The sequence below is a fragment of the Salmo trutta genome, chromosome 6 (genome assembly GCF_901001165.1).
Source record: "Salmo trutta chromosome 6, fSalTru1.1, whole genome shotgun sequence".
In the NCBI taxonomy this organism is placed as follows: Eukaryota; Metazoa; Chordata; class Actinopteri; order Salmoniformes; family Salmonidae; genus Salmo; species Salmo trutta.
Genome location: NC_042962.1, coordinates 42,000,490 through 42,023,966, shown reverse-complemented (window position 1 = coordinate 42,023,966; position 23,477 = coordinate 42,000,490). Strand labels below are relative to the sequence as shown.

The window sequence follows — 23,477 nt, the reverse complement described above, 5'->3', positions numbered from 1 at the left end:
CTGGCTCTTGGCTTCCATCACCTGCCCAGGACTGGCGGACACAAACACATGCAAGTCCATTTCCAAGTGGACTAATGTATAGGCCTGTCCCATATGGCTCCCTATTCCCTATATAATGCACTACTTTTGACCCTATTTCCTATATAGTGCACTATGTCTGACAAGGCTCTGGTCAAAAGTAGTGCACTGTATAGGCAATAGGGTGCCATTTGGGAGGGATATGTGAGTTCTGGGAGTGAGCACTTCATATGGTTTAAAGTTCTAAGAACAAACCAAAACTATTGTAAGTTTCAAGTGTTATTAGACGTATGTACGGGATACGTATGGTATACATCGTCCAGCAAAATGCTTACTGGCAGGTTCCTTCTCGACAATGTAACAACAATAAGAAATAATAAAAGATAAGAATACAAACTCAAATGGCAGTAGAATAGAATACAATTTTAGCATAAGTATAATACAGGAAGGCACAATTTATTGTCCAATATTTACAAGTGTATTGGGGAAGGGGGGATGGGGGAAAGTGTATAAATTGAGCAGTATAATAAGAGTCTGGTAGCAGCGTTTGGGATGTGTGTGAGTGAGTGAGTGTGTGTGTGCATGAGTGCGTGCATGTGTGCTAAGGTGCGGCGAATTTGAGCAGAGCCCTTTGATGTGGGAAATGCATTGACGTGCATACACCACCCACTGTCCATGGTTTGATGTTTTCCATACCCAACTCCTGAGATGACACTGCAGTATTCTAGAGATTTAACTTAAGTTAGGGGAAATTCCCAACTCTATTTTCTGTCTCATCTGTCAGAGCTCACAGGGACAGGTATCAGGGGCCGTATGCATCAAGCATTTCAGAGTAGGACTGCTGATCTAGAATCAGTTTTCTCTTTTAGATCATATTTAATAAGATTTTCTGGACACAGGGGACCTGATCCTAGATCAGTACTCCTACTCTGAGAGGCTTTGTGAATATGGGCCCAGGAGCACAGCGCAAGGGAGCATTTAGAGGTCTTCAGCCAAGGTCCCCAGGACTAGCCCAGTCTTCTCTGTTTTGTTTTCGGAAGACCAGCCCTGGGTCGGGTTTACCAGGTGCCAAACGGAAGATAACTAACTAAAACAAGGACTGCTATTCCTGGACTTGTCCAATAAGAAAGCTTAATTTCCGTTTTCCATTGCAAAGCGTAAATAAAAGTATTTGTTGCGTGCCCTAATGAACACATCCCCACTGTTGTCAGAGGGAAACTCCCCCCTGTAAAATGCTGAAGTTGATTACAGTGATGTTTATCTCTTCTTAGTCTCTGCCGAGTCCCCAACAACCCGGATGTTCCGTTTTCAGGGGAAATGGCAAGAGAGCCTGTGACGCAACTTCCGCTTTTGGACATTAACAAGGAGGCACTCCATCTTAACAACTCCTCCACATTTACTGGATTGAACAGTGCCGAAGAGAACCTCCCCCGACCAGTTATTTATTTTCTTCTTCTTGTCAAGACCAGTATGTAGGGGATGTAGTGCATGCCCTTTCAAACCTCTGCTTCTGCATTTCCCCTGCTTGTTTGTTTTCATTTAGGTAATTTCAGTTCAGTGTTTATAATCTTAATAATGTTCTGAATAGGGAAACTAAATGTTGAACTGAAATTGTCTTGGTAGATCAAAAGCAGTCTCTGTATGTCCAGCCAACTGTCTTTTTAATATAATTTGATGATAAGGACTATCAACATTTATGCAGAATAGAATTGCATTTCACGCTAGAGTTTTTTTTGTCTTTCAATTTCGACATCTTTCAATTTAACATTCATTAAGCCCTACAGAAAAGCACATGGCCTCAGTGCACTTTCTTAAATTTCAAGCAGATCAAGCAGATGGTTATTTTCTTTTTTGCCTTTGCTACTTTTCCCCTTTTCATTTTAAATGCGCTCTTCCACCTCAGGAAAAACACTGAACTGAAATTACCTAAATGAAAACAAACAAGCAGGAGAAATGCAGAGGAGATTTGAAGGGGCGTGCATTTAGTCTAGAGTAGATTAACCTAACGTAGCAGGCGTACAAGACACACCTGAATTTCACTTTAAGGCCTATCAAAACCTATGCAGAATAGAATTGCATTTCACGCTAGAATTTTTTTCTTTCAATTTCAACATCTTTCAATTTAACATTCAACAAGCCACGCAGAAATGTATATGGCCTCAGTGCCCTTTCTTAAATTTCTTATCAAGCAGATGGTGTTTTCCTTTTTTGCCATTTAAAAATTCAGGCAGAAATAAACATCTGATTATGATGAATTATGGCCAGATGACAGCTGTGAAGTAGTCATCCTTCCTTGGCCAGGAGCTACGATAAGGACCCAGTGAAATGGGATGCTACAGAATGAGGGCACCGGCTGCTTTCCCTACCCCTCCTTTGATTAGGAACTGTTGCATTATTTTATAAGCATAAACTTCAGAGGGGCCATGTCCATCGAGTAAAGCCCAGAGAGTCGTCCCAAATTCCACCCTATTCCATCCTATACCCTATGAGCTGGTCCTATGGGCCCTGGTAAAAAGTGGTCCACTATACACAGCGAGTAAGGGGGACACGGAGAGTGAGTGAGAGATGGACGGAGAGTGAGATAATGAAAGATGTAGTGATAGAGATACAGAGAGAGAGAAGATACCTGCCAAATAATGTGAGTGCTGATCTCTAAAAACAACAGGTTCAGCCTTATCCTTTGTGCCAGTGCTGCTCTGGGCTGGGCCTGCTTGGCTGTTTGCATTAATTTAGCATTTCCTCCTCAATGGGATACAAAGTGCTGAGTCAGGGGGTCTCTGTCTGTCTCTCTCACTCTGTCTCGTTCTTTCTCTCTCGCGCTGTATCTCTCTGAGTGTGTGTGTGTGTGTCTCTCTCTCTCTCTCTCTCTCGATAAACATAAGCCCTGGTGATGACTTAACTGAGCCTTGCGCATTCCATCCCCTTTACACCCCTCCCTGACAACGTTAATGAATGGACAACATGCTGGCTTCCTGAAAGCGTGAGTGTGGTGGGGCCGTGTGTGTGTACAATAACCCTATGGTAGTTAGTGAGGGTTGTTCATTAAGCAGGATGTTTTCTTTTTTTTCTTATTCTTTCTGTCCCTTATGCAAGGTATGGAGGCAACCAGTGTGGAGTGACGGCTCATAATCAGAAGGTGCTTAAGATTAATTTCCATCCAACAACTTTAAGTTTTTCAAGTTACAGTGAAATTCCTTTTTTGCAAGCTCTTACCCCAACAATGCAATAATAATAACAATGTAATACAACAAATAAGAAGGTAGAAGAGAAATACACAAGATTTAAAAATAAGAAATAAAAAGAGCACGGTAATGGAAGTAAGAATACTATATACGGGGTCAGTTCCAGTACCATATGGATCGATAGATGTAGAGACAGTTGAAGTCAGAAGTTTACATACACCTTAGCCAAATACATTTAAACTCAGTTTTTCACAATTCCTGACATTTAATCGTAGTAAAAATTCCCTGTCTTAGGTCAGTTAGGATCACCACTTTATTTTAAGAATGTGAAATGTTTTAAGAATGAGTGATTTTTATTTCAGCTTTTATTTCTTTCATCACATTCCCAGTGGGTCAGAAGTTTACATACACTCAATTAGTATTTGGTAGCATTGCCTTTAAATTGTTTAACTTGGGTCAAACGTTTTGGGTAGTCTTCCACAAGCTTCCCACGATAAGTTGGGTGAATTTTGTCCAATTCCTCCTGACAGAGCTGGTGTAAATGAGTCAGGTTTGTAGGCCTCCTTGCTTGCACACGCTTTCTCAGTTCTGCCCACAAATTTTCTATAGGATTGAGGTCAGGGCTTTGTGATGGCCACTCCAATACCTTGACTTTGTTTTCCTTAAGCCATTTTGCCACAACTTTGGAAGTATGCTTGGGGTCATTGTCCATTTGGAAGACCCATTTGCAACCAAGCTTTAACTTTCTGACTGATGTCTTGAGATGTTGTTTCAATATATACACATAATTCTCCTTCCTCATGATGCCATCTATTTTGTGAAGTGCACCAGACCCTCCTGCAGCAAAGCACTCCCACAACATGATGCTGCCACCCCCGTGCTTCACGGTTGAGATGGTGTTCTTTGGCTTGCAAGCCTCCCCCTTTTTCCTCCAAACATAACAATGGTCACTATGGCCAAACAGTTCTATTTTTGTTTCATCAGACCAGAGGACATTTCTCCAAAAAGTACAATATTTTTCCCCATGTGCAGTTGCAAACCATAGTCTGGCTTTTTTATGGCGGTTTTGGAGCAGTGGCTTCTTCCTTGCTGAGCAGCCTTTCAAGTTATGTCGATATAGGACTCGTTTTACTGTGGATATAGATACTTTGGTACCTGTTTCCTCCAGCATCTTCACTAGGTCCTTTGCAGCTGTTCTGGGATTGATTTGTACTTTTCTCACCAAAGTACGTTAATCTCCAGGAGACAGAACGCGTCTCCTTCGTAAGCAGTATGACGGGTGCGTGGTCCCATGGTGTTTATACTTCTGTACTATTGTTTGTACAGACGAACGTGGTACCTTCAGGCGAACCAGACTTGTGGAGTTCTACAAGGTCTTGGCTGATTTATTTTATTTTCCCATGATGTCAAGCAAAGAGGCACTGAGTTTGAAGGTAGGCCTTGAAATGCATCCACAGGTACACCTCCAATTGACTCAAATTATCAGAAGCTTCTAAAGCCGTGACGTCATTTTCTGGAATTTTCCAAACTGTTTAAAGGCACAGTCAACTTAGTCTATGTAAACTTCTGGAATTGTGATACAGTCAATTACAAGTGAAATAATCTGTCTGTAAACAATTGTTGGAAAAATTACTTGTCATGCACACAGTAGATGTATTAACCGACTTGCCAAAACTATAGTTTGTTTACAAGACATTTGTGGCGTAGTTGAAAAACTACTTTTAATGACTCCAACCTAAGTGTTTGTAAACTTCTGACTTCAACTGTACACTACATGACCAAAAGTAGGTGGTCTGCTCGTCGAACATCTCATTCCAAAATCATGGGCATTAATATGGAGTTGGTCCCCCCTTTGCTTCTATACATTATTTATGTTCATAGAATTGTCAATCACTTTTCAAACAAAGTTTTAATTGTCCTATGTTCTCCAGTAACAACACTTGGCCCGTCCTCACTCGCTGCTGCCTTTCTTTCTTTTTAGTGACCAACTTTATTTGTATTTTACATTTTTTCCAGACGGGCGGTTACAGGTACAATAAGAAATCTAAGAAATGCCTACAATGATAAACCCAACCCATTTCCCCCCCCAGTCCCCATCCACCAGCCCGCATCCTCCAGCCCCACCCGGAAGCCATGTTTCCCACCTGCCAGAAGGGGATCCATGGGAAGCATTGAGACAATAGATATTCTGCCAGTTAAATCAACCGGTATAATTTTCCGTCTAGTAGAGGTTGGATTGATTTGAGCATTCTGTTAAAGTTTCTGGCAGTGGTTTTATCTAAGGAAGGAAATACAGTATATTTACTCCCAAATATTTAAAATGGAAAACAAATGAGGTTTCCATAAGTAGAGGTGGAGTCCTCCATTGGGGTCTTGAAAGGCAGTAGGGATGATTTGGTTAGGTATAACTTGAGAATAAGCTGAATTTATCTATGATCTTCTCTTTTAACTGTGGCTGAGGGATTGGTATATAGTATTTTAATCATATTAATGAAATTGGAGCCAATTTCCATATGTTCCTAGCACAGGAGGCTGCTGAGGGGAGAACGGCTCATAATAATGGCTGGAATGGAGTACATGGAAACTATGTGTTCAATACCATTCCATTGATTCCGTTCCTGCCATTACTGTGAACCCGTCTTCCACAATTAAGGTGCCACCGACCGCCTGTGGATAATACAGCCCAAGGAGCTGTTGTTTCTGATGAAACATCTAAGATATGTAATAGTCGATGGTTATCCGAGGATAAACACTTTTTAACAAACCCGCTTTATAGGGCTGCACGATTTGGACAAAATATCCAATTGCCTTTTTTTTTGTGCCAGATATTGGAATTGAGATTATGATTTGCGATTTTCAAACACTTGGCTGAAAACTTGGTAGACATGGTTAAAACAAGTGTCAGGGTAGAGAACATCCCTTCTTAAAATGAGATCATATGAATGAATACATAATTGCATTTCATCTATGGCAATTTCAATGCACAGAGATACCGTGACGAGATCCTGAGGCCCATTGTAGTGCCATTCATCTGCCTCGTGTTTCGGCATGATAATACACGGCCCCATGTCGCAAGGATCTGTATACAATTCCTGTAAGCAAAAAATGTCCCAGTTCTTCCATGGTTTGCATACTCAAGACATGTCACCGATTGAGCATGTTTGGGATGCTCTGGATCGATCTGTACGACAGTGTTTCGTTTCCTGCAAATATCCAGTTACTTCGCACAACCATTTCAGGAGGTGTGGGACAACATTCCACAGGTCACAATCAACAGCCTGATCAACTCTATGCGAACGAGACGCATGAGGCAAAGGGTGGTCACACCAGATACTCACTGTTTTTCTGATCCACGTCTTACCTTTAAAAAAATGTATATATATTTAGTAATCTGTGACCAACAGTCTGTGTTCCCAGTCATGTAAAATCCATAGATTAGGGCCTAATGAATATAAGGAAATCAGTCAATTGAAATAGTTGTGGCCAAAAGTTTTGAGAATGACACAAATATTAATTTTCACAAAGTTTGCTGCTTCAGTGTCTTTAAATATTTTTGTCAGATGTTACTATGGAATATTGAAGTATAATTACAAGCATTTCATAAGTGTCAAAGGCTTTTATTGACAATTACATGAAGTTTATGCAAAGAGTCAATATTTGCAGTGTTGACCCTTCTTTTTCAAGACCTCTGCAATCTGCCCTGGCATGCTGTCAATTAACTTCTGGGCCACATCCTGACTGATGGCAGCCCATTCTTGCATAATCAATGCTTGGAGTTTGTCAGAATTTATCGGGTTTTGTTTGTCCACCCGTCGCTTGAGGATTGACCACAAGTTCACAATGGGATTAAGGTCTGGGGAGTTTCCTGGCCATGGACCCAAAATATCAATGTTTTGTTCCCCGAGCTACTTAGTTATCACTTTTGCCTTATGGCAAGGTGCTCCATCATGCTGGAAAAGGCATTGTTCGTCACCAAACTGTTCCTGGATGGTTGGGAGAAGTTGCTCTCGGAGGATGTGTTGGTACCCTTCTTTATTCATGGCTGTGTTCTTAGGCAAAATTGTGAGTGAGCCCATTCCCTTGGCTGAGAAGCAACCCCACACATGAATGGTCTCAGGATGCTTTACTGTTGGCATGACACAGGACTGATGGTAGCGCTGACCTTGTCTTCTCCGGACAAGCTTTTTTCCGGATGCCCCAAACAATCGGAAAGAGGATTCATCAGAGAAAATGACTTTACTCCAGTCCTCAGCAGTCCAATCCCTGTACCTTTTGCAGAATATCAGTCTGTCCCTGATGTTTTTCCTGGAGAGAAGTGGCTTCTTTGCTGCCCTTCTTGACACCAGGCCATCCTCCAAAAGTCTTCGCCTCACTGTGCGTGCAGAAGCACTCACACCTGCCTGCTGCCATTCCTGAGCCAGCTCTGTACTAGTGGTGCCCCGATCCCGCAGCTGAATCAACTTTAGGAAACGGTCCTGGCGCTTGCTGGACTTTCTTGGGCGCCCTGAAGCCTTCTTCACAACAATTGAACCGCTCTCCTTGAAGTTCTTGATGATCCGATAAATGGTTGATTTAGGTGCAATCTTACTGACAGCAATATCCTTGCCTGTGAAGCCCTTTTTGTGCAAAGCAATGATGACGGCACGTGCTTTTTTGCAGGTGTCGTGACGTTGTATTAGTTAATGTGACGACTGTTGCTCATCGAATGATTAACGGTTTATAATTGCGGGATTAAATGAATTAAGCAATGATTCAAGCAATTATTAACTCATTAACCTGGGGCACCATGGGAAAATTAGTTTGATTGAGTTTCTATTTCCCAAATTAACTCAAAGAATATCAGAATATCGATTTTACAACAGTCGCTAAATTAATCAACCTCTAGTCTCATGTCTGAACGTCGCATAATCCGGGAATCTGCACGAACCCGGGCTACACCAATGAGTTTACCACACCAATCTTAGTTGATTATTTATTTACTAGCAAGCTAAAATGATGATAAAAATACACATACACAAAACACAGTCTAGGCTATTGATTAGGACTTAGTATAACGGGCCAACACACTATGGCACGTGTTACCCAAAAATGGGGATTTAAAAGAGAGAGAAACAAAGAAAGTACACGAGAGAAATATACATTTGGGTTCATCTGTCAGCTATGCTTATTTAAACCTAGCCTTGCCCCGAACTGCCGCTCTTATGGGTCAGAATATAATGATGTAATTACGTGTTGGAGGTCTCAGGTGGGAAGCTCCGCGTGGGTCGTTTAGGCTTCTCAATGACGCACTTCTCCGGCGCAACTCTCTGGTTGTCCTCACGATGTCAGTGTCCTTCTTGGCTTAGTGGTCTGATCCCTCGCCCTTGCTCTGAAAGGGGTCTTCTGAGGACAGACTGCTCTGTAGCTCAGAGCTCACAGCTTAGGACTCGAACAGTGTAGATACCACGATTCAATGGAGAGTGGAGGCTGGGTGGTTCGGCTTGAATTCACCCGCTTAGACACAGCTACTCGTCCGTAGCTCGTGTAGAAAAAAGATTTCTTTGTCTTCAACCTTGTGTTTCTTTTGGGTTCGTTGACTTTGTTGGACCTTCGCTGCAGCTTGGGTCACTTAGTCTGATATGTTAATTCTTCACTCTCCTGTCTTATACCCTCGGGTCAGAAGTGGGCGTAACCGCCTTTAGGGCAATTCTCTGGGCGTACCAAGTTAAGGGACAAGGCCTAGATTTGACTAAAATCCAATTTTAGACACTAACTTCACATTTCATCCTTACCAAAACATTCTCTTTGATTTGGATATTTTCCACACAACGTACAATGTATAAACATCAGGCATATACTGGGAAAACTCTTAAAGGTACAATGTTTTCATAATAACGTCATCTCTTAACCTTTAATAACAATACAAAAGTTACATACATTTTCATATTCCACCTCTCGTCATGACCACCATTGGGGCTGACGGAAACCATTGTTCCAAAGTCCCTTTTATTGCATGTTTTAATGTTCTGAGGCCAGTTCTCCATTGTGAGGACAAAGGAATTTCTCTGTGGCCTAAGGTTTATTATGGGCGTGAGGGGTCATAAAACCCCCACATCTTCAGACCCCTAGATCTCCTCCTCTGTTGGGGGTTTGGGAGATAATCTGTAGGGTGGTGGTCTCCTGTACCCTGACCTGATCAGGACAGTCATGACACAGGTAAGCATGGTTGACAGAGGAAGAACAATGATTCCAAGCACCACTCTCCTTTTGAGGCTTCCAGTCTGTTATTCGAACTCAATCAGCATGACAGAGTGATCTCCAGCCTTGTCCTCGTCACCACTCACACCTGTGTTAATGAGAGAATCACTGACATGATGTCAGCTGATCCTTTTGTGGCAGGGCTGAAATGCAGTGTTAATGTTTTTTGGGGATTCAGTTCATTTGCTTGGCAAAGAGGGACTTTGCAATTAATTACAGTTCATCTGATCACTCTTAATAACATTCTGGAGTATATGCAAATTCCCATGAAACAAACTGAGGCAGCAGACTTTGTGAAAATGTATATTTGTTTCATTCTCAACTTTTGGCCACAACTGTACATGAACTGTAAATCAGTAAAATCGTTGAAATTGGTGCATGTTGCATTTATATTTTTGTTCAGTTTATATATGGGGATAGTTTAGTGGCAAAAGTAAGCGGTCAAATGCATGTCCCAAAAAAATGTGGTTCCTGATCTTTATTATATCTCTGAGATATAGGACGGACACTTCTGAACAAACTTCCTTTAGATTTTTTGGGGTGACTGTGGTTCCATTTAGTGAATGCTATTCAATGCGTTTGTATGGGCTAATAGCAGTAAGGCCAAATTCCAATGTGTTTTTTTTTATATATATACTTCAAGGGGACTTAAGATTCCCAATAAAATAGCAAAATCATCCTTGGTATGACCTTCTTAAAGCAATTCCATATAGCTTCAAATTATTTGAAAATAAGTCTGTTAATTCATAGTTATTTTGCAAAAGAAGCCATGCATTTCAATGCATGCCAATTGAACCGGAACAAAGTCTCCTGCTGCGTTTCTGACCGTATCCAGTCAGCTTGAGTGCGAGACGTTTTCCAATTACTTTTTATGACTTCCACAAAATTACCCAAATTACATTATGCATGGTTTGCCTGCTACGAAGTGCCGAGCCCGGGTGTATGTCTTGTTTTGGCCAGCTGATTGAAGTCGACTGGCCTGGCATCTTGGCATAGTCCAGCTGGTCCCACAAACCTTTTTTGCAGACTGTCACATCCACTTATACACTGAGTGATGACAGAGGCCTCCCTTCTCCTCCCCAGCGCTATTATTATTTGGAAAAATTATTTGTACGATTTATTATTTTTTTAAACAGGCTCTTTCACATGTAACAGTAAAGGAAGGTTTTGGAATAGGTATCTAACTACAGGGGGGTTGGTGACCTATTCCCTTTAGCTATTCCCTTTAGTGCACTAGTGCCCCCCCCCCCCCCCCAGACCTTTAATCAAAGTTGTGCACTATATAGGGAATAGGGTGCCACAGACCCTGGTCAAAAGTAGTGCACATCTTTAATAGGGGGCCATTTCAGACACAACCTACGTTTTTTTAATTTTTATATATATCTTTTTTTTTTGCCTTTGTTTAACCAGGTAAGTTAGTTGAGACAAGTTCTCATTTACAACTGCGACCTGGCCAAGATAAACAAAGCAGTGTGACACAAACAACAACATAGTTACACATGGAATAAACAAGCCTACATTCATTAACACAATAGAAAAAAAAGAAAGTCTATATACAGTGTGTGCAAATGGCCTGAGGAGGTAGGCAATAAATAGGCCATGGTCGCAAAGTAATTACAATTTAGCAGATTAACACTGGAGTGATAAATGAGCAGATGATGATGTGCAAGTAGAGATACTGGTGTGCAAAAGAGCAGAAAGTAAATAAAAACAGTATGGGGATGAGGTAGGTAGATTGGGTGGGTTATTTACAGATGGACTATGTACAGCTGCAGTGATCAGTTAGCTGCTCAGATAGCTGATGTTTAAAGTTAGTGAGGGAAATATAAGTCTCCAGCTTCAGCGATTTTTGCAATTCGTTCCAGTCACTGGCAGCAGAGAACTGGAAGGAAAGGCGGCCAAAGGAGGTGTTGGTTTTGGGGATGACCAGTGAGATATACTTGCTGGAGCGCTGCTACGGGTGGGTGTTATCGTGACCAGTGAGCTGAGATAAGGCGGAGCTTTACCTATTATAGACTTATGTTGCGAGGGCCAGCCGACTAGAGCATACAGGTCGCAGTAGTGGGTGGTATAAGGGGCTTTGGTAACAAAACGGATGGCACTGTGATAGACTGCATCCAATTTGCTGAGTAGAGTATTGGAAGCTATTTTGTAGATGACATCGCCGTCTTCCCTACATGGCAATCGGGGGGAGAGGAGGCGGAGCATGCAGAGCACATCCCATCCACGCTCGTCTTGAGGAATGCTCTCTGCTGTGTTGAAAGATTTAACTCATGTTGTCCTAACACATCCCTTTCCCACCTGGGCCGTAGAGACTGACGGCAGCTCCCTCTCTCACCCACTTTTCCTCCTTCTCAGTCGGCTCGGAGGGAGGCCAGCCTCTATTATCACCACATCGCGTGGCGGCCGTGAGTTTTTCCCCCAACACGTCGTCGCTGCACACGATTTACTGGCGCTCTGCAATGGCTCTAAAATATCAGTAAACTCCCTCGAGGAGCGTATATTAAATCACTTCCACACACGGCTTCATGCAACAACTTAACAGGCCCAGTGGAGAAGGAACAGGATGCTACATGTAGCCTAAAACCCTCCCCTCCCCTTTCTAGAAGCAGAGAATGTAGTGTAGGTCTGTAAGAGGGATACACTTCAGATGGTCCAAGTCCATCAAGCAAAGCCCAGAGAGTCAGGATGAGAAGCATCCCAAATAGCACCCCTTCCCCTATATAAGTGCACTGCTTTTGACCAGGCCCCATAGGACCAGCATACAGAGCATTGGTCAAAAGTGTACTGCCATGTGGGCTTTGGGACTCAACCTAGTTTTATTTCAATTAGATTTTTGTTGGCTTTTTTTGGGGGGGGGGGTCACGGAAGCCCCTATTCTTTTTATAATTTGCACTATCCGAGTCTTACATTGTCTTAATTTTCAAATCTCTGTTTGTGCCGTTGCCCATTTCTGACCTGTTGCCAAGCTCATTTCCATAGTTACAGTACCACCATCCATTTCGCAACGAAGAAATGGAGTACTAAGGCTCTAATCATAGAACGTTAAATCATCAATTCACATTTAATTAACATATGACATTTTCTTTTTTATTCTGGAGATTCCCTTACATAATTGTATTGTTTTATGATGGGACAGATGTAGATACAGATAAGGAGGGAGAGCGAGAGGGGCCCAGAAATGATTTAAGGAATAGACAGTTGGCTGAGCCGGGACTCAAAACACCCGTCTCCATGGGGGCACGTGTGGTCCGGATTTGGGAGTGTTACCGCTGTGCCAGACTCCAGCGCACCACTTCACATTTCTATGTGGAACTGTGTTCATTGGTTAACATAAGCCTCATATTTACTTTCCACTTCTAGGCATGAGTCAGACAACCACTTCACTAACAAAACAGATAGCCTACTCATAGGCCTAATCATTAGGCCTATTGTCATGCTATTCACTCGTTTCTGTACAGCATATGTATGAATCAATCAACTAATGTAGAGAAAAATAGTTGTTGTCCTATGCAGATCTCATAGCGATAAGGTGCTGGCAATTGAATTGCTTTTTTTAATGAACTAACATCACCCACCTATAATCATCGTGTTCCCCATTAACTGTACAATGACAGCCTGTGTTTGTGGCTTGTTTTCCTTTTTCTGTATATAAATGAATGAATGTGAACTAACTAGCTTCAGTACTATAATCATTGTGATCCCAGTTGAGCTGTGTAATGACAGTTATATTGTGTGGTTTATTTCCCCTGCAGCCCACACGCCAGACAACAGCTTCCTGGGCTTTGTGGTGGAGCAACACCTGAACGCCAGCGACATCCGCCACATTGACGAAGTCAAGCGGCAGAACCAGTCGCTGGTCTACGGCAAGGTGGACAACTTCTGGAAGGTACGGCGCTTCAGCTCGTGTATCCCTTGTGGCTGGCATAGCCAAGGTTTTGAGTTAAACTCCGGCAGTGTTCAAATTAAACATTGACTCTTGGGGGTGCCTAATGTGTCTTGGTGTTGTCTGACGTTGAAATCTGATCACCCTCATACTTAAAATGTATGTATGCACTCACTGTACTGTAAGTCGCTTTGGGAAAAAGTGTCTGCTACATAGCATTTATTATAATGTTATTTACATTGTGTACAAACTCTGCTCAGCTCTTAGTTATTTGGGAGCAGTGGTAATGTTTTGTCGTGGAAAAAATATATGCTTTTGTCTACATCAGCATTGAGGGTGAAGCTGAATATGGTAGAGTAGTGTTCTTCAGTTGGAAGTTTGAATATCATGTCACCAACTGGAGACTCGCCTTGTTTAGAACAACAAATGATAAGTGATCTAGTTCCCAGACATCAACACTACTAGAATAGAGCTCAAAGAGAAGGAAGTGCTGCTCAGTTGAGTTCAATAGGAAACTGGTCCCATCCCTTGATCACAGGGAAATAAACAACACTGTGGATGCGTTTAAGGAGACTGTAGTGACTGAGCCTTGCTTTGCACAGAATGCCTTTCAAGATGAAAGCACCAGACACGCAAGACCATAAGTTCTTGGGAACCGGCGTATGGAATCTATTGTAACCCAGTTCCTCAACTCTTGAAAGAAAGTCACTGGAACACTTTTAAAACCTTGGGCAAAGTTTTTGGGAGATTTAATGGAGACTAGTAGTATTCCTTTAGAAACCATATTCCCGGGTTTCTGATTATTATGTTGATAAATAGTTGAATTCAGCTCTACTCTCTGATTAGTTATAATATATTCCAACTCAGACTCTGTTGTACAGAGGCATTGTCGCAGGGATTATTTCATCTAAGACAAAGGGTTTAGCGATTGTAACTACACCAGCCACAAGCGTTTTGCGTATGATTCGCTCGTTGGCACATTACACATTGTTGGATTACTGCCTACTCTGTATGTCTTGGTGAGACTTGACAAGGGCTGCGATGATGACAAACATTGTAAAGAAGCTGGTTTGAACATTTTTAAGCCAGCCATCTTTCGGAGGTCTAACACACAGGGTGTGCATCCCAAATGGGCCCTGGCCAAAAGTAGTGCACTATAAAGGGAATAGGGTGCCATTTTGGATGCGACCAGAGGAACTCAGGCGGAAGCAGATTCTACAAACAAAAAAGCCGAGGTAATTTCAGATCTGTGGCGAACAACGCCTAGCTTTTATCATAATCAGCTGACACAAAGTCGGCAGATGAGAGTTGTGAGATGCCAGTCATGCCATCCACAACCCAACCTGGTCATACAGGTTAAGGGATGAAGGACATATTCCTGGGGATATAGACCTTGGTTGAAATAGTATTTATTTTCTCTCAAAGGTGTATTAGATTGAGCCTGGTGTATCAGATGCGAATTTGCACTTTCGGGACTACTCGATTGGTGCCATTGTGCCAGATCATTCAACAACAACATGCTATTTGAACTCAGGTCTGTTACCACACAAAGAAATTACCATGTCTTGCAGAACCAGCATCCACACACAACATTTATTTGTCTAACACAACAGCCCTATATTAACCATGTAGTGCGGCTTGCCACACGCTCTCTCAAACCCACATGTGGCACAGCACAGTGGGCCATTTAGTCTCTCTTAAAGGGCAGAGTGCCAAACTCCCATCACTTCTCCTTGAAAAACATTAGCAGCTAATCAGACACCCCATCGTGTTCATTACCTCAGTTTTTAATTAAACAGCCATTTCAGAGGAGTCTGGTAATGAATGAACATGAGGAGAAAAGGTCTCCCTCGCACTTTCCCTCCCCGAATCTGCGGGGGCTGGCTGCATTGCCTTGTGAGGGACTACTGGGATGATGTCACGAAACCTGGTCGGCTATTTGCTTGTCATCAAGGAAACCAGGAAACAGCCTTTCAACTCCCTCATATCCTGGGATTGTGATATTTACTGCTCCCTACAAGGCTAGAACATGAGGGGTGGGCTTACAAAAATAAGAGGTCAGAGGTCCTGTGTAGTGAGACATCTAGTACCAAGTGCCTTTGCGACTTTAACAACATTCAGTGACCAAACAAACGTCATTGCCTCCAATCGCTTTGTCGCTGATGGTAATTTGTTTTTCCCATGTAATGTCACACAGAACCCAGAAGCTCTTCACTAAGGGGAATATTCCCTGTCTCTTATCAGTATGCAGAAGTGCACCGCGAGCCTCTCTCTTCCCCTCTCTGCAGGTGTGTGAATGGAGCCTTTTGCGTCCCAAATGGCACCCTGGTCCAAAGTAGTGCGCTATGTAGGGAATAGGGTGCCGTTTGTGGTGCAGCAATTGTGTGCGGAGGTCTGATTTATAACGGGTACAGAATGGACGGTAATTGCTGTATCCATATAGGAGAGATTTATCGGCTTTATGAGTGGCTTTAAATGTAATTAGGCACAGCAGAGGAGGCATCTGTCTGCCGTCACTGTGTGGTCTACATACTCAAACAAAACTTTCAGATCATTTCACCGGCAAACTCTAATGAGAATAATCCACTATTCTTGCTGTCTGGAGTGCCTCCATGCATATCGCTGCTCTCGTGCTAGTAAATGTGTTGCCTAAGTATTCGATCTCAATTAGAGCAAAATGTATAATTTATTACTTAGGCTACACAATGGTTTTGTTTTGAGTTAATGAATAAATAAAAGGTCTGGTATGATTTGGTAGTAGTTAACTGCAATGAAAGATGAAGTAAAGGTAGGCTGTTAAGTTCCTGCATTGGAGTTATCAAGGTGCCATTTCCATAACATCAACCTTCAGACCTACTTTTCCCTATGAACATACAGTTGAAGTCTGAAGTTTACCTTAGCCAAATACATTTAAACTCAGTTTTTCACAGTTCCTTTATTTTAAGAATGTGAAATGTCAGAATAATAGTAGAGAATTATTTATTTCAACTTTTATTTCTTTCATCACATTCCCCAGTGGGTCAGAAGTTTACATACACTCAATTAGTATTTGGTAGCATTGCCTTTAAATTGTTTAACTTGGGTCAAACGTTTCGGGTAGCCTTCCACAAGCTTCCCACAATACGTTGGGTGAATTTTGTCCCATTCCTCCTGACAGAGCTGGTGTAACTGAGTCAGGTTTGTAGGCCTCCTTGCTTTCACACACTTCTTCAGTTCTGCCCACAAATGTTCTATAGGATTGAGGTCAGGGCTTTGTGATGGCCACTCCAATACCTTTACTTTGTTTTCCTCAAGCCATTTTGCCACAACTTTGGAAGTATGCTTGGGGTCATTGTACATTTGGAAGACCCATTTGCGGCCAAGCTTTAACTTCCTGACTGATGTTGCTTCAATATATCCACATAATTCTCCTACCTCATGATGCCATCTATTTTGTGAAGTGCACCAGTCCCTCCTGCAGCAAAGCACTCCCACAACATGATGCTGCCACCCCGTGCTTCACGGTTGGGATGGTGTTCTTCAGCTTGCAAGCCTCCCCCTTTTTCCTCCAAACATAACGATGGTCATTATGGCCAAACAGTTCTATTTTTGTTTCATCAGACCAGAGGACATTTCTCCAAAAAGTACGATCTTTGTCCCCATGTGCAGTTGAAAACCGTAGTCTGGCTTTTTATGGCGGTTTTGGAGCAGTGGCTTCTTCCTTGCTGAGCGGCCTTTCAGGTTATGTCGATATAGGACTCGTTTTACTGTGGATATAGATACTTTTGTACCTGTTTCCTCCAGGATCTTCATAAGGTCCTTTGCTGTTGTTCTGGGATTGATTTGCACATTTCGGACCAAAGTACGTTCATCTCTAGGAGACAGAACACGTCTCCTTCCTGAGTGGTATGAGGGCTGCGTGGTCCCATGTTTATACTTGCGTACTATTGTTTGTACAGATGAACGTGGTACCTTCAGGCGTTTGTAAATTGCTTCCAAGGATGAACCAGACTTGTGGAGGTCTACAATTTTTTTTCTGGGGGCTTGGCTGATTTCTTTTGATTTTCCCATTATGTCAAGCAAAGAGGCACTGAGTTTGAAGGTAGGCCTTGAAATACATCCACAGGTACACCTCCAATAGGCTAATTGATATCATTTGAGTCAATCAGAAGCTTCTAAAGCCATGACATTATTTTCTGGAATTTTCCAAGCTGTTTAAAGGCACAGTCAACTTAGTGTATGTAAACTTCTGACCCACTGGAATTGTGATACAGTGAATTATAAGTGAAATCTATCTGTAAACAATTGTTGGAAAAATTACTTGTGTCATGCACAAAGTAGATGTCCTAACCGACTTGCCAAAACTATAGTTTGTTAACAAGACATTTGTGGAGTGGTTGAAAAACGAGTTTTAATGATTCCAACCTAAGTCTATGTAAACTTCCGATTTCAACTGTAGGTGTCATTTGAGACGGTGGTGTACTACATTATACAACGGGTGGTTCTAATCGTGGATGCCTATTGGTTAAAACCGCGTTCTAGCCGGTGTCTATTTCACAAGTTAACTCCTGCCAAGGCTATGATGTTGAAATGCATTTTTACTGTTCCATCTCACTGCACAATCCACTCTCTCATCATCCCAACCAGGCAATTTATAAACTTGATCTCTACTGTAAAAAAAAAAAACATCTTGACATCATCTCCCCTTTCTTTTCGACTAGCCTTGGTTTTCAACAGCGGAGATTTGTAAAAACCTTGCTGTATGTCTCTCCGACCTTTGCAACATGGTTTCAATATTGAAATTCAATCTCCACTGTCCCATTTGAGAATTAACGTGAAAGGACAAGACAAACCGCTTCATGAAATCATGAATCGGCATAATTTGTATGGATATATACAATGAAATGTCAATAGGTCAACCGAAATGAAATTGTCTTGCTGAAAAGTGAATTCATCTCCCAGTGTCCGCTAGAAAGCAGACTGAACCAGGATCTCCTTTAGGATTTTACCCGTGCTTAGCTCCATTCAGTTTCTTTTTTATCCTGAAAAACTCCCCACCCAGTCCTTAACAATTACAAGCATGCCCATAACATGATGCAGCCACCACTATGCTTGAAAATATAGAGAGTGGTACTCGTAATGTGTTGTATTGGATTTGCACCGAACTTAACACTTTGTATTCAGGACAAAAAGTGAATTGCTTTGCCACATTCATTCTTTACAGTATTACTTTAGTGCCTTTTTGCCAACAGGATGCATGTTTTGAAATGTTATAGACTTACTTTTTTTCACTCTGTTAAGTTAGTATTGTGTAGTAGCTACAGTGATGTTGATCTATCCTCAGTTTTCTCCTATCACAGCCATTAAACTCTGTTACTGTTTTAAAGGAGGCCTGTATCTTTGTAGTGACTGGGTATATTGATACACCATCCAAAGTGTAATTAATAACTTCATCATGCTGAAAGGGATTCAATGTCTGCTTTTTTTATTTTTACGTATCTACCAACAGGTGCCCTTTGTGAGGCATTGGAAAACAACCCTGGTCGTTGTGGTTGAATCTGTGTTTGAAATTCACTTCTCGACTGAGGGACATTACAATTATCTGTATGTGGGGTACTGAGAGGAGGTAGTCATTCAAAAATCATGTTAAACACTATTACACACAGTGACTCCATGCAACTTATTATGTAACTTGTTAAGCAAATGTTTACCCCTGAACCTATTTAGGCTTGCCATAACAAAGGGGTTGAATACTTATTGACTCAAAACATGTCAGCTTTTCATTTTGAATTAATTTGTTTAGAATATATTGGCACGGTTGGCCGGCCCTCAACTTTAACTTGGGTCTAACAACACTCGTGCCAATATATCCTCCAAACACTGGCTTCTCTGGCATTATCACTTAAATGTCTTACTCCTCAAGTGCACAACGGCAGTAGGTAGCACGTGGGATACTGATGCCTTTGGCTGCTGGCTCACTCCCTTTACATTGTCCAGGTCAGCCGTGGGATGCGAAGCAGCAACCCTCAGGTTAATAGCCCTAAACAAAACCACCAACAGTGCCCAAGAGCTGCAATGCAAACTGGTTGAATCTACCAGGTCGTCTCAAACAGTCACAGACATGTTTGAAGTGGGAGAGGGAAGGTGATAACCAAGCAGCCAAAAAGCAGGCCTCTCAAGGAGCCGTTGCCATGGCAACCCGGCTTGAGCCGAGCACACTCACCGAGGCAGAATGAAGGGTGACTGTTGGCTGCGGCTCTGCGCACTCTGAAACAGCAGTTGTTTGAGTCTTGTTGTTGTGAGATTAGGTGGTTGAGGCTGTGTGAGTAATTGAATAGACGAGAGAGTGATTGTATGCAAACCATATATACTGAACAAAAATATAAATGCAACATGCAACAATTTCACGATTTTTTGAGTTACAGTTTATATACGTAATTAATTTGGCCCTAATCTATGGATTTCACATGACTGGGAAGGGGTGCAGCCATGGGTGGGCCTGGGAGGGCATAGGACAACACAGTAGGGAGCCAGGCCCAGTTTTTCCCCACTAAAGTGCTTTATTACAGCCAGAAATACTCCTCAGTTTCATCAGCTGTCCTGGTGCCTGGTCTCAGACGATCCCATAGGTGAATAAGACAGATTTGGAGGTCCTGGCCTGGTGTGTTTTTTTTTTTGTTTTTTTTTAGTCCGGGTGGATTTACTGCCAAATTCTCTAAAACGACGTGCCACTCCTGTCAGATGGATGGATTATATTGGCAAATGAGAAATGCTCATTAACAGGGTTGAAACAATTTTCTGCACCAAATTTGTGAGAAATAAGCTGTGTTAATATGGAACATTTCTGTGATCTTTTATTTCTGCTCATGAATCATGGGACCAATACTTTACATGTTGCGTTTATATTTTTATTCAGTATAGAAAGTGCGGTGAGAATATAGACAGAGAGAGGGTGGATGAGAGAAAGATGGAGAGGTAGGGAAGGAGAGACGGCGGGAGGATGTGAACATGGAGATGGAGAGAGAAAGTTGGAGGGAGGGAGGGAGGGATATAAAAAAGAAACAGGGCCCCCTGGCCTTAGATCAGGGGAGGATGACACTGGTGTTTGAAATGCTAATGTTGGCTGACAGACAGCGCCCACAAGTCCTCCCAGTGCACAAAGATCCATCAATGTAACCTTGACATATTTTTCCTCACTGAGCCACTCACACACACACAGACACACTAGGGCGCATACACTAGCGTGAGCACGCGCACATGTACAAATACACAGGTTTACAAACAAACCCACACATATTCTTCTAGCTGTACAGAAAAACTCACATTTTATTTTTTATATATATATATATATATATATATGCATGCATGCTGTATCACAACCGGACGTGATTGGGAGTCCCATAGGGCAGCGCACAATTGGCCCAGCGTCGCCCGGGTTTGGCCGACGTAGGCCGTCATTGTAAAACAAGAATTTCTTCTTAACTGACTTGCCTAGTTAAATAAAGGTTAAATAAAAAGAACAAATGACTGATGAATCAGGAACAGACTTACAAACGTACCAAGATACGGTATCTGGAGATTCCAAGGGCCGTGATTCTCTACATTTGAATGCAGTTCTATTTTATAGAACAAAAATATGTTGATGCCGGAAAAGCCTTTGTGCAAACAAACTTCCAAAAGTAATCAAATATTTTACATTGTTTACTATCCAGCATCAACTTATTTTTGTTCTATAGTATTTCATCCCGTGATCAAAGAGCAACTCATGGATTGACTATAAACCAAAGAAGTGCTCCTCTCCTGTGCCTCTGCTGTTCTATTTTAATTGGATTCAATGAAGCTCATAACCCATTACAAATGATTTAGCGTAAGGTCATATTGCCCCTGTGAGAGTACATGGGTTGTATTCACACTTGGTAGGTTCTCTCCACTGCCAGAATAATCTACCCTAGTATCCCAGCACATGCTGGTGAGCCCTGCATAACACGAGGGCCTCTTAGGCTTAGCTCAATGGGCTAACGCAGTCTTGTCAAACAGTACAAAACCTCAGAAAGGGAAAGAGGGGATACCTAGTCAGTTGTACAACTGAATGCATTCAACTGAAATGTGTCTTCCGCATTTAACCCAACCCCAGAACACATTCACACACACATACTTTTCCAGGTGATTTACAATGTAATAAAAACCTCTCCTCTCTCGTTTTGATCATCTGCCCCAAGCTGATGTACTGGTTTGATTATTTCCCTAATACTACTCCCCATAAAGGCTAAGGAGGGCAGTGAATCAGCTTCCTCACCAAAGTCAGCCTGACATCATGTTGTCTTCATTATCTTGTTCCTCGGGTCAATGTCCCTCAGTTTTCATTTAAAGGTGGGAGGCACACAGTGCTTGCATGCACACACATACTCGTGTTTGCACACTAGCGCACACACTCTCACACAAACACACACACTCTCACACAAACACACACATTGACAGGATTTCTCTGAACAAAACAACACAGAAGGTATTAGTTACTTACAATAAACCAGCGTGTCCTCATTCCAGAAACACACTGAATTGGAATAATGTTCTTTTAAGAACCTTTTATGGAGTGAGATTCGACTCTTAATTTGGTAAATATACAGTACCAGTCAAAAGTTTGGACACACCTACTCATTCAAGGGTTTTTCTTTATTTTTACTATTTTCTACATTTGTAGAATAATAGTAAAGACATCAACTATGAACTAACACATATAGAATAATGTAGTAACCAAAAAAGTGTTAACCAAATCAAAATATATTTTAGATCCTTCAAAGTAGCCACCCTTTGCCTGGATGACAGTTTTGCATACTCTTGGCAATTGGAGGGTGTGTCAATGCACCCAGTCACTACAAAGATACAGGTGTCCTTCCTAACTCAGTTGCCGGAGAGGAAGGAAACTACTCAGGGATTTCACCATTAGGCCAATGGTGACTTTAAAACATTTAGAGTTTAATGGCTGTGATGGGAGAAAACTGAGGGTGGATCAACAGCATTGTAGTTACTCCACAATACTACCTTAATTGACATAGTAAAAGAAGGAAGCCTGTATGGAATACAAATATTCCAAAACATACATCCTGTTTGCAACAAGGCACTAAAGTAGTACTGCAAAAAATTTGCAAATACAACACATTACTGAGTACCACACTCCATATTTTCCAGCATAGTGGGGGCTGCATCATGTTATGGGTATGCTTGTAATGATTAAGGACTGAATTGAACTGAATGGAGCTAAGCACAGGCAAACTCCTAGAGGAAAACCTAGTTCAGTCTGCTTTCCAGCAGACACTGGGAGATGAATTTACCTTTCAGCAGGACAATTTACAACTGTGGAATGTGCAATTACACATACAAATTTGCTTGTGGATCTGTATTTGTTGTTAACAGAATTTTCATACTCTTTTCTACTGGTTTTATGTTGTGCAATCCACAAATGTGGCTATAGTGTCTATATTAGGATACCCTCGGTCTAAGCAGGAGATGACTCTCCTTTCCTCCATTTCTAGCTTTAATTTCCTACATCATTTCCTTTCCTCCTTTCTTAGATCTCTTTCCTAATTTTCTTTCCTAGATCCCTTTCCTCCTATGATATCTCCCTTTCCTTTCCTCCTTTCCTCCCCTCCTTTGCTTTTCTAGCTTTTTCTAGTGAATGATCCTGAGTGGCCGATTTTACAGTTTTGACTTAAATCTGCTTGAAAATCTATGGCAAGACAACCAACTTGACAGAGCTTGAAGAATTTTGATTAAATAATAATGGGCAAATGTTGCACAATCCACAGTCTTAGAGACTTACCCCAAAAGACTAAAGGTGTTTCTAACATGTATTGGCTCAAGGGGGTAAATACTTATTTTATCAAGATATAGCAGTGTTTTATTTTTCTTCCACTTTGACTGTATAGAGTATTTTGTGTAGATATTTGACAAAAAATAACTGAATCCATCCAAGACTACAGATCAAGACCAACTAGAAAGCATGCACACACATTTATCACAAACATTTGTCGTAAGAAAATAGTTACGCTAATCAAAAATGAAGATGTATCAAAAACCGTATCCATCTTGAGAAAATAGGCCTAGCTGTATGATATCTTCACGTATACATAGCTTATGCCTTTTTTGTGATGTCCATCCTCAACCAACGCTTTACA

General features: G+C 41.8%; 1 protein-coding gene across 1 annotated transcript in view; it reads left to right on the top strand.

Annotated features, from left to right (window-relative positions):
• Positions 1-23,477, top strand: part of LOC115195944 (alpha-1,6-mannosylglycoprotein 6-beta-N-acetylglucosaminyltransferase A) — a 117,941-nt gene that overhangs the window by 74,530 nt on the left and 19,934 nt on the right. Inside the window, exon 11 of the mRNA XM_029756299.1 lies at positions 13,193-13,326. Coding sequence (XP_029612159.1) covers positions 13,193-13,326 — 134 coding nt within the window. The remainder of the gene's footprint in view (positions 1-13,192; positions 13,327-23,477) is intronic.